Source organism: Cyphomyrmex costatus, unplaced genomic scaffold (assembly GCF_001594065.2).
Source record: "Cyphomyrmex costatus isolate MS0001 unplaced genomic scaffold, Ccosl1.0 scaffold97, whole genome shotgun sequence".
Classification (NCBI taxonomy): domain Eukaryota; kingdom Metazoa; phylum Arthropoda; class Insecta; order Hymenoptera; family Formicidae; genus Cyphomyrmex; species Cyphomyrmex costatus.
Genome location: NW_017280561.1, coordinates 114,305 through 126,386, shown reverse-complemented (window position 1 = coordinate 126,386; position 12,082 = coordinate 114,305). Strand labels below are relative to the sequence as shown.

The 12,082-nt window shown below is 33.7% G+C and overlaps 1 protein-coding gene across 1 annotated transcript; it reads left to right on the top strand.

Annotated features, from left to right (window-relative positions):
• Positions 1 to 2,752: 2,752 nt before the first annotated feature.
• LOC108782073 (hemocyte protein-glutamine gamma-glutamyltransferase) lies at positions 2,753 to 9,025 on the top strand. The gene is made up of 7 exons (XM_018550229.1): positions 2,753 to 3,226; positions 3,584 to 3,810; positions 4,469 to 5,070; positions 6,469 to 6,566; positions 7,231 to 7,521; positions 8,075 to 8,235; positions 8,730 to 9,025. The coding sequence occupies exons 1-7, from the start codon at positions 2,755 to 2,757 to the stop codon at positions 9,012 to 9,014; spliced, it is 2,136 nt and encodes a 711-aa protein (XP_018405731.1). The 5' UTR covers positions 2,753 to 2,754; the 3' UTR covers positions 9,015 to 9,025.
• Positions 9,026 to 12,082: the final 3,057 nt, after the last annotated feature.

The window sequence follows — 12,082 nt, the reverse complement described above, 5'->3', positions numbered from 1 at the left end:
ATTGTTATAACATTAAAAGATAGCAAGATACGTCCAATAAAATTTTAATATGTGAATTTGCTTACACAAACATATTATTATGTCAAAATCAATTTGTATATAAATAATTATTGTGTATATAAATATAATTATTTGATAAATATAATTATTTGATATTAATTTAAACTTTTTTAATGCATAAGAAAGGTCAATTATATATTTGTTTAATTATATATTTTATTAATTAATGTATATTTCTGTGATTAATAAAATTATTATATTATTTATTGTTGTGTTTTAAATTAATATTTTTGTGCTAAATTACTTAAATTATTTAAATTTATTCGCTTTCTATCAAGCAGTGATTTAGTTTACTTGTTCTCCATTCCCTGAATATTATTCGTACTTTATAGTTTATATCATGCGCGTATTTTAAATCTTGCTGCTTATCTACGGATTCCGCTTTATTTATAGCAATCTGGTGATATTGCTGTAAATTATCAAGTTGAGATTTACTCATAAGAACGAAACTTTTTTTGATTATAATATCACAGAATATAACTCGCTTTCAAAACAACACGAAGAAGCGTGCCTGGTTTGCATAATACGGCTTATTTAAATGAGGGGAGCGGGGTGATTGTCTTGAAATACCGGTTTCATTTCTATAAATGATATAAAAATGTGCAAGTGGTTTTCACGATAATTCACCGGATGATCGGGAATGCGTGAGCTGCAAGTATAGTATCGCAATTTCACACAGGTGGAATTCCACATTTCACCTGTGCAGAAATGGCATCGGATGAATCAACGATCGAGGTCGTTTGACACCGCCGGTCGATCGATCGTCCTTTTACGGGACACGATTACGCGGATTACGCGTTCGGAATTTTTCCCGAACTTTTACGCAATGTCTCCGAGTGAATCAATGACGGATACTGACCACTCATCGATCCGACAATAAGAACACGTCTTGGCTGCAACAATGCCTATAGAGATGAAGTTGCAGAATTATTATTGACGCATCAAATTTTACTTTACTTCTGTACAAAACTAATATTTATAACATGATTGCTAAAAAAAAAAAAATATATCTCTGCTTTAGAGCGTATTGATATACGAAATTTTATATGGATATTATTAAATATTTTAGATTAATTATAATATTATATAATATATTAATGTGATTAAAACAATTTAAGAATTAGAGTTTTTAGAAAAAAGACATTTCTTAATATTTTCAGAACATTCTGTTTTAAGTAAAGAACCCGGTGAAATGAGTTAGTTAGTTCCACATGTATCATAATCACATGTAGTTAATGCTTATAATGTAATGAACATATAACGTGATTGTAACGCCTATACACACGCACCCTGTTCGTAAGAACACGCACTATACAGCGCTAGCATAGTTCCTACTTAACTACAAGGTAATACCGGGTATAAGCTATGCTCCGTGGACCGTCAAAATCGAACGCAATGCGCTTGTGCCGATTATTTAATGAATTATTTAATAATTAAAAATTAAATCAGATGTGTGTGTGTGCGCGCGCAATCAGATGCACCATCCTAATTAAGCAAGGGATGCACTTGCAACTCTCTCATCCAAAAATCAGGGAATTCTAACAGCCATACAGGTTGCATAGTGACAAATAACAACAGAATCATTGCCTTAGATGCATAAGAGATATGCAGTCAGATGCTCAAAATAGACGAGACGAACGATAGTTATAATAAAATCTAGAGTTGTATCTTTAACGATATCCACGTGCATTCGCGAAAAAAGAGCTAAAACAAACAATAGAATTATCGGTGTCAACTAAACACGCGCCGAACGACCAAACAAAAGATGAGAAATCCTTTCCGTCACGGAAGCGCTCGTTGCAGCGACTCCTCTCCTTATCTTCTAGATAAAAAAATCTTTAGAGAATCGCTCCAATAATTATTTAACTTCGTCGAGCGATGGGAAAAAGGTCGCGCGGGAAACGAGCGGGTAGGCGCCGACAATTACGCAAGATCATCCGCGACCTCCACCGGATTAGCAACTTTGATCTTACCGAGGATTGGAGTGAAGAAATCGCCGAAACACCTCTCTCAAGAGATCCACCGGCACCCTCCAGACCGATTAGCGGCAAGCTGCCTCCGCCACCACCGGTTAGTGCCAAACCGTCTCCACCTCGTCGACCCCCTACGAAACACCCCTATGCAGACCCACTCGACCGCGGGTCATCAGCAGCAAACCGCGAATAATAAAAATAGAGCCTATCTGGAGACACGGTAGTGTCTTGGCGCCAAGCCAAGCGCAGCGACACTGCCGTGCCTCCTTTACGCGAGCGTAAATCAATCGATAGATTGAGATTATCAGATCTCAATAACGACTGAACTGATCAAGTTCTACATACGCTTAATCGATAGCCACTACTTAGATTGTATAATCAAAGTGTTTTCAGTTTTACAAATAAACGTCATTAGAAATTACGTCTATCGCGCATTCACATTTTTCTATTTATCCCCCTTTCCTCCTTCCAACGCTCTATGTTATCGAAGCAATAAACTGGCAGTCTCTAAAAACCGATTATTATTCCTAAGGAAAAGAAACACTTTTTCACAATAAATAAAGATTTGCGTTGCGAATAGAGACGCATAAAAAATAAAAAAAGTACCGCGCCGATGCCAAGGCATCACCCATAGTCATCATTTACTGTCTTCTCTCTCTCTCTCTCTCATAAATAAAGCTAGGACGTGACAGTGATGAATTTATTTTATTGATTTCTTTAGATGTCAGAGGAGCCGTTGGAAATTGAAGCAGTGTACTTGTACGAGAAGGAGAATGCCGAGTCCCATCGCACCTTCAACTTCGAGATGGTCCATCAGGATCCGGCGATTCCCGTCCTTCGACGAGGACAAGCCTTCCATATGGCTTTGAGATTCAATCGCGAGTACGTGGACGAAACTGATATTGTCCGATTACTCTTCAGCTTCGGCCCGAACCCCAATGTGCTGCGGGGCACCAGAGGAGTTAATACAATCACCAACAGGGAAGCTTACCTGACTGATCTGGAGGCTTGGGGTGTCCGTATGATTGGTGCTCACGGGGTGGATTTATCTGTCGAGGTCAGAAGTCCGATCGACAGCCCCGTTGGAGTATGGCAATTGAACGTGGAGACCAATACTCTCGGCAGAAGGAAAGCGCCGAATACTTACAGTTATGATAAAGATATCTACTTGCTCTTCAACCCGTGGTTGAAAGGTACGTAATTGAGCGCAATCAACAACTTCCGAATGTCTAAACTAAATATATTATGGGATTTAAATCTGATATTTTAGTAAAATATTTTCTCAATCGAAATTAATTTCTAGCTCTATAAACATTAAAAGATTGAGAAATCACTTGATATAATTTAAAACGAATTATTTGGCATTAGAGAAGAATTGGCTAATTGTTTTTGTTATAATATTTAATTCTTTGTGAACTTGGTTCAAAGCAGGCTTCGTGTTGATTTTGTATGAATATTTCTTCACAACTGCTTTTACTAAATAAGTTATAATTGATCTTCTTTTCGAATAATTATAAAATGTTGAAGAAATATGATTAAACATAATGCAGAGGATTTGGTGTACATGGAGGATGAACAATTGCTCGATGAATACATCCTGAACGATGTTGGGAAGATATGGGTAGGTCCATGGGGTAGTTCTCGTGGTAGAGAATGGGTCTTTGGGCAATTCGACGCGTGTGTGTTACCAGCTTGCCAATTGTTGCTCGAAAGATCCGGTATTAAGGCGATTTCCAGGGGCGATCCAGTCAAGATGGTTCGAGCAATCTCGAGAATCGTAAGATATATCTTTATCTAGGATTTGTTTTAAAATTGGTAACTGAAATGATTCGATCAAATAAGAGAAAGACTTATTTTCTGTCGAAGCTGTAATCTTGGTATGTTTAATAATATTTAAATTTGAAAATATACATTTTTTAGTTTAGTAGTTCTGAAATTATTTTTTGCAATAAGTTATTTTTTTTATATATAGTGTTTTAAGATACTTATCATAAAATTTATCATTAAATTAACGATCAATGTTTGTCATGTTATTTTCTGCTTCAGTTTATGTTTGTATTTCAAATTTGATAAACTGAATCAGTGTGTGCATTGTGTATAAAACTAAAAAAATGTGTTTGCAAATTTGTATTTAAATATTGTTAAGCTTATTAAGCATCAAGATCTGTTTCGACAACATAATTCGAAAATAGAATTCTTTCTTTTATTTAATTCGTTCTTATCCGTCTAATTTCCGCTTATAATTGAAATGAGATATAATGTTGTGACTTAATTAAATTAATCAGGATATATCACAAGATTACTTATTCTTATTCTAGAGAAAATAATTAGAAACGAATGAAAATAGTACAACATTTAGTTTATTTTAAAATTCAAAATGGCTATATATAGTACTTTTTCCATTTAAATTATTTTCAAGTTAGAATCGCTTTTAGGTAAATTCAAATGATGATAAAGGCGTGCTAACCGGTCGCTGGGATGGCGAATACAGCGACGGTACCGCGCCGGCCACTTGGACCGGAAGTGTGCCTATCCTCGAGCAGTTCTGGGAGACTGGCAATGAGGTAAAATACGGTCAATGCTGGGTTTTCGCTGGTGTCGTCACCACGGTGTGTCGTGCCCTGGGAATTCCGTCGAGAGTGGTGTCCAATCTGGTATCGGCCCATGACGCTAATGCCTCGTTATCGGTGGATCGTTACTACGATCTAAATAACGAGGAACTCGAGTACGATCCGAACAATCCCATGGGCGAGGACTCTATCTGGAACTATCATGTATGGAACGACGTGTGGATGGCGAGACCGGATCTTCCTAAGGGTTACGGTGGCTGGCAGGCCATCGACGCCACTCCTCAGGAGCAGTCAAATAACTTTTATCAATGCGGTCCGGCGTCGGTGGAGGCTATCAAGGAAGGTGCCGTTGGTTACAATTATGATGTGACCTTCATGGTGGCATCTGTGAACGCGGATCTGATGAGATGGAAGGAGGACCCGGAGAGTGATTTGGGATATTCCAAGATTGATTGCAACAAGTACCAGTGAGTATACAATAGTTTTGGTAAACCTTTGTTGGAAGTACGGCGCTTTTGTTGTACTTTTCGAGAAAAAAATTTTGACTTATAATATTAGCTTTAATCGTAGATATTCGCGAACTTTCTCCAACTGCGATGTAAAAATTGTTTATATGAAAGTTTATCACAATGTTAGATAATTTATTTAAGTTACATAATTTTATTCTCCTCCGATTTTGACTTTAAAATAAAAAAATATATCGTTAAAAATTAAGCACGTTAAGCAAAGATACATTGAGTTAAATTATTATAAATGAACCAGTATACAGAAATTAGTTGTAAAAGAAATTTCAAAACGAATACTGATTAGGGCGCTGGATATGTTATAATTTTAGATCCGAGACACATAATAATTTCATAAAAAATAAAGTTACGTGTATCAAAAATGAATATTCTACGAAGTAAAATTGAATATTTTCACAAAATAAAGAAAAGAAAAATAAAATTGCGAATCGAACAGTATAAAACTTTTATTAATATTTAAAAAATGTACTAATAGTATTTTTTTATACATATTTTGAAAATCATATAATTTATACTAAAGTATTATATTTTGTTCCAATTTAAATTGTAAGTTTTAATTTATAACTTTTGTTCAACTAATAATTTCTGATTGCTGAATATTATCGAGAGAAGCGATTATTTAATTAACGTACGAAAGCACTCATAAAATAATTAATATCTCTCGAGGCTGTCCCAAAGAATCTTTCTATATGTTTCATCCGATATTCTTTTGTGATGATTTCATTCATCGATAACGCATTTGCTGATCACCGCAAATTCGTTACGGACGGAAATAGCTATGACAACTATGATGCGTGAAATACATAAAAAACATTGGACGAGTAAACGATGGGTGTGACGAAAGCGGAAACGCAAACCTTGCGCTATTTGCTAATCCTGCAACTCGTCGATTACATTGTCCTTCGATACATCATAAGGCATGAATTACTGTGTACGATATGTCGTGATTTGCATAATTTCCGCGAGGCATTTCTACGTCTGCAAATAGATAATGCAAAACGCAACATAAATATGGCAGACTTGACGGTCGACTTGTTGTAACGATAAAAGTCATTGTAATGGATTATCTATTATTCCGCACATTGTTAATTGTTTCTCATATCTCGTCATAGGAGTTTCCAGTGATAAAAATTCCGCTTCTATTCTTATACGTTATTCTTACTTTATTATTTGTAGTACTAGTTAATAATCCCATTACATGTTTGATTAATTATCGTATCATCTCATTTTTTTTTGTAAAGCAATAATTGCTGATCCTGAATAATAAAAGGTCTAGACATTATAAGGAGACACGTTTTCGCTCATATTGAAAATCAAATGCGAATAATTATATTTTCACAGCATCGGTCGTATGATTTTAACGAAGGCGCCATGGATTTTTGATCCTAATGGAGATAAGGATAGGCAGGACATAACGTCACTTTATAAAGCCAAGGAAGGTAAGTGATGCAAGCAAATTATTTTTATTCTAACGATCTACATTCTATTATGCAATAATAAACGTATATAGATTAAATTAAAAACTAGACTAATAAGCTCGAGTACTTATAGTACGCAGTTATATTGTATAAAATAATTAATTAATACATAGAAATAAATTCAACGTTTTGGTTAAGCTCGAGTTATTATCTCTTCAGTACAAATAAAAATATATGATTTAAATGATAGGAATTTTATCTCACGTTTTACTGAAAAGTCTTGATTTGAATTCGGATTCTTGAACTCTTGAGTTTATTTCTACTACTGCACTTTATTGCTGAAGATAACTCAAATTTGAGTCAAAACGTTCAATTTGTCTTTATATATCGATTTATTATTTTTACACGATATAACGCAATGTACCTACTAGATTTTTATTAGTCTTGTTTTTAATTTAATTCTGTAATTTTATTTCCAAGAGTTAACTCTTGGAAATACAATTACAAGCAAGTAAGAATTCTTACTTGCTTATTTTGTATTTAAAAATTATCAGTAAAATTTGGCTCGTATTTCCATTATTTACGATACTAATTGATAATCCGTGTTATATTAATATTCTATGTTTTTCATCCTCTTGCATCTTCTTGGACAATCAATTGCAAACTCAATTTAACTGACTTCTAGGTACCGAGGTCGAGAGACTGACTCTGTACAGGGCGGTGCGTAGTACCGAGATGGCAAAAAGATTTTACTCGCTACCGTCTCCAGGTAAAGAGGATGTTGAGTTCGATCTTGTCGAGCTCGAACGCGTCAACATCGGCGAACCGTTTGCAGTGACCGTGAGCATTAAGAACAAGTCCGATGAAATGCGCACTATTCAGGCTATCTTGTCAGCCGGCAGCGTTTACTATACTGGAGTTAAGGCGAACCTGGTGAAGAGAGCTTCCGGCGACTTCGTGCTTCAACCAAATGCCAGTAAGAAAAAGATTCTTATTTTTTTTTTTTTCAAAAACGCTCGCGGCAAAAATCATTTAATGTTACAGGAATGAAATTAACATTAGAAGCAGACAAATAAAAACGATAATTTGTTAAAGCGTTGATAATTCTTGAATCGCAATTAATAATCAAAGAATTATGACGACCAAATAAATCGATATATTTTAATGGAATTTTAATTTACATATAAGAAACTCGAAATGTTTATAAACATAATCTAATATTAACATTAATAAATTTGGCATTTGTTAAATATTAAATTTGCAACATTTAATGCGTTTAATTTCCGCAGCATTAAATGCTAATGCTTAATCATTAATGATTGATTTAGCTAATCAGCTTGGTTGCGATTTCTCTGGAATTCTTAGATGATGATAATTTATTGGGTAATCAGTGAATATAAGTAAAGAATCGTGTATCTTTTTATTGCGTTGTTATTTGACGTTTTTGCGCTAATTGTCTCAAATAAACTACGTTATTTGTGATACGTAATTTACGTTCAGATTATCATTTTTATTTCAATTCATTATAGCGGAACAATTAAGGCTCACCGTGACACTAAACGATTATCTGGACAAGTTGGTGGAGTATTGCATTATGAAGCTATATTGTATCGCCACAGTTAAGGAAACTCGGCAAACTTGGGCAGACGAAGATGATTTTCAAGTTTTAAAACCGAATATCGATGTCAAGGTACAAGGAAAATAAAATAGAATCTTCTTGAAAATTTATTTAGATATTTCTTCGCTAGTTTGATGTTATATAAGTTTCAAATTAAATATTTAAATATATGAAATATATTTTTTTATAATACATGTTTTTTTGAATGTCTATCAAATATATCTTTATTAAATACATGTTTCTTTTTAAATATAGGTATTCGAATTATTTGAAATTTATCAAGGCTAATGATTTTTACTTTTAACTTCTACAATTTTTTAATGCATTTTATATTTCTTTTTATATATGATTGTTAAAATCGCTTATCTGTGAATATTTCTTGATGTTTGCAAATTAATTAGATCCAGCAACATAGATATAATATTAGAACAGATTATATAAAATAATAATTGTTTATTTTTTTAATTTATAACTATCGTATCATTTATGTAGTTTTTATACATACAAATATCTAAAAATTTTCTTTTACTAAGAAAATTTTCTTTGAACTATTTTTAATGTTACAGATCGAAGGTGAACCAGTAGTTGGACAACCATCGACCATCACACTGAGCTTCAAGAATCCCTTGAAGAGAACCTTGACCAATTGCCAATTTAACTATGCTGGGCCCGGTCTTTCCAGGAACAAGACTTTAACTTTCAGGGACGTCAGGCCTGAGGAGGATGTTTATGTGGAGCATCAGCTCGTGCCGCAAAAGCCCGGAGAGCAGAAGATAATCGCCACTTTCACTTCAAAAGAATTGGTCGATATCACCGGTTGCGCAACTGTCGATGTCCTTGAAGCCGAATGAATAGCTACGTGACGCGATTCGAGTTTATATTTTGACCTTAATTCAAATCAATCATTATGCTAATATCAGATGCGTTTGGCTGAATCATTTAATCTATGTGATAACGAAATAATTTTGACTTCATCTGGATATTGTACTGACTAATGCAATCATTTTTGTATATTTATCTTTTTGCAAACAATTTGCATTAATCAGTTTCGATTATTTTTTTCAACAATTATATGTATTAATATTTCAATAGTATGTACAATAATGAGCTAAGGATTTCGATGAAAATGATATACAATGCAATTAATGAGAAAGACATTTTTAATGCACAGGATATGTTGTCGAAATGGTAAAAATATTATTCAACTTTTTTTTTTGTTCAGTATTATAAAACTTCTTTATTGTTATACAATCTTTTATAAAATTACTTTCGTTACTTTAAGATAGAAACTTTCTACATACATTTCTCTCTTAGTTTTCATAAGTTTATATTTTTATATAATGCAAAACGTACAATAAACAAATATATATAACAAATACAACAAAATAAAATTTCAACATGTACAGAGAATATATTTATTGAAACCAAAAGAAATATTTAAATGAATATCGATGAAATTAATATTATATTGTCTCGAGTTTGAATATATAATATAACCACACGAACATTATTTCCTCGAGTCACATTGGAATGAAAATTGCAAATACCAAAATACTACAGTATAAATAATGCAATAAATAAAAGAAAGTAAATACTCGCGCGATATAAAGGAAGTATTTTTAGTCGCCGCGGGAAGTGCTAAAATTTTATTATGTTTCATTTTTTCCATTTCAAAACTTTCATCACTATTGTCTAATTCTAACAGTTCGACTGCATAGTCCTCTTCAGTCCGTTTGTTTAAAATTGATATCCCTTGATCGTTTCTTGGAAAAGCATAAACTGCTTGTTTTATTCCATAATTGTCTTTCGATGATTTCAGAAATTTGGTTTCGCATGTTCGATCGGAACTACTGCCACGCGACGAACACGTCGAAAATCCGCTGAAATCTTTATTATTTATGAAGTGACATATTACATCGCAATCAGATCTAATCTTACTTTCATTTTCGTGACTCATGAAAGAAGTATATTTCCCGAAACAATTCTGCTCATCGTGGAACTCTAACGTATCGTAATCTTCAATTTTCTCTTCATTTTGCTGCCTAAATTCCCTTGTCATTAAATTCTTGTGATAAATAGTGACTGCTTCGTGAAGATTGCGCCCACGCTTTGCTGCAAGCTCAAAAGCTGCGATTATATCGCTCGGTATATCTTCCATTTTTGATTCTGACATGACCACATCTTTATGCTGGATGTCATCTTCGAGATATTCCACCATTTCTTCTGAAGAGCGAGATGTATCGTAATTGCAGATGGATGATCGAGATTCTTCTGAAAATAGATTATTTACTGAAGTATTACTTTTTACATTGTAATTGTTGAAACATTTCGTAGATTCTTGTTTTTTATCAATATCAACGTTTGTTTCATCGATAGAATTTTTAAATGGTTTTAAAGAAATTTGATACACTTCTTCACGCATAGTCTTCTTTGTTTCTCCAGTAGCATTAGTTATAGTTTTTGCAGGAATCTCTATGCTGTCACAATTTTCTAATTTTAACTTCGCCTCTGTATTTAATGTTTCTTTCCATTCACTAAGCAGAAGTTCTTTGTTTTCGTTAATATCTTCATTTTCAATATTAACTTTAATATGTTTAATAGACAAAGGCTCCGTATGAACATTTGATGTCGATTTATCTTCAATTATAGTTGGTTCAATTTCTCCCCTCAAGTCTGTGGAGCCTATCAGATCGCAGGAAACTTCTACATCCTTATATATGATAATAGGAGTATTGCATCCAATTTCAACTACATTTCTAACATAACTTGGCAATGTTTGCGTTCCAACAATTCGAGTTAATTTTGGAGTTTCTGTCAGATTTTGGTCCTCTCTCTTTTCAGCATCAATTTTGTAATACAAAGAGGAATCTAATTTCATCTGCGTGCCTATTGATCTCTGAGAAGATCTATTTATTTCATCTAAGTTTATATCTTTTACAGAAATATATTCGTCATTCTGCAAAGTGTCGCCATTTGGCGACATTTGAATCTTGTCGTTTTTATCGTGATCAATGTCATTATTTTTCTTAACACTTTCCTCTTCATCGTCGTTTTCTTTAACGCTATCAATGATCTTTCTCAATGTGTGGATTACTTTTATTCTCGATTTGCTACAAATCGGGGTGGACTCGATATGATGCTGTTCGATGTTATTCGACGATTTTGTCGGTATCATCGTTCGCGTTTGACAATGGTACGATTTCGATTTTGCCAGGGTCGGCGGATTTGTATCATCGCATTTATCTGAAACTTTTATGGCAATCTTGGACTTTAACTGTTTCTTTTTTCCTCTGCTTCGCTGGCGTTGTCGCTGTTCCACTTTCCTGTAATAAAATTGTTATGTATAGAAATGTTGTCATCTCATAAATATTTGATAGCATATATGTAAAAGATATTAAGTCTCTTACGGGAGATGTTCGAAAACTTCTGTTACATGATTCGCGCAAGGGTCTCTATTTTCTTTCAATAACATCTTAGATTGATTCCCCGACATGTTCGAAGACTCACTATTAAAGGATCTAAAATTATAAATACAGAAAAGATATAGAATATAAAAACGTATAATTTTTTAAAAATAACAAAAACTCCTGTATAAATCAAATACAAACTCAGAGAGAAAAGGGCACTAGGAATCAAGCACAGATAACTTTATGCTGATATATATCAAATAAAACTTTTTTTATTATAATAATTATGCTTACATGTTTCGACTAATTTTTTAGCCTTCTTCAGAAACAATGAAATATTCATTTTCATAATTCAAAGTTTTGTTTAATATATATATCAGCATTTGTGTGCGTGCATGCGTACGTGCGTGCGTGCGTGCGTGCGTGCGTGCGTGCGTGCGTGTGTGTGTATGTGTGTGTGTGTGTGTGTGTGTGTGTGTGTGTGTGTGTGTGTGTGTGTGTGTGTGTGTGTG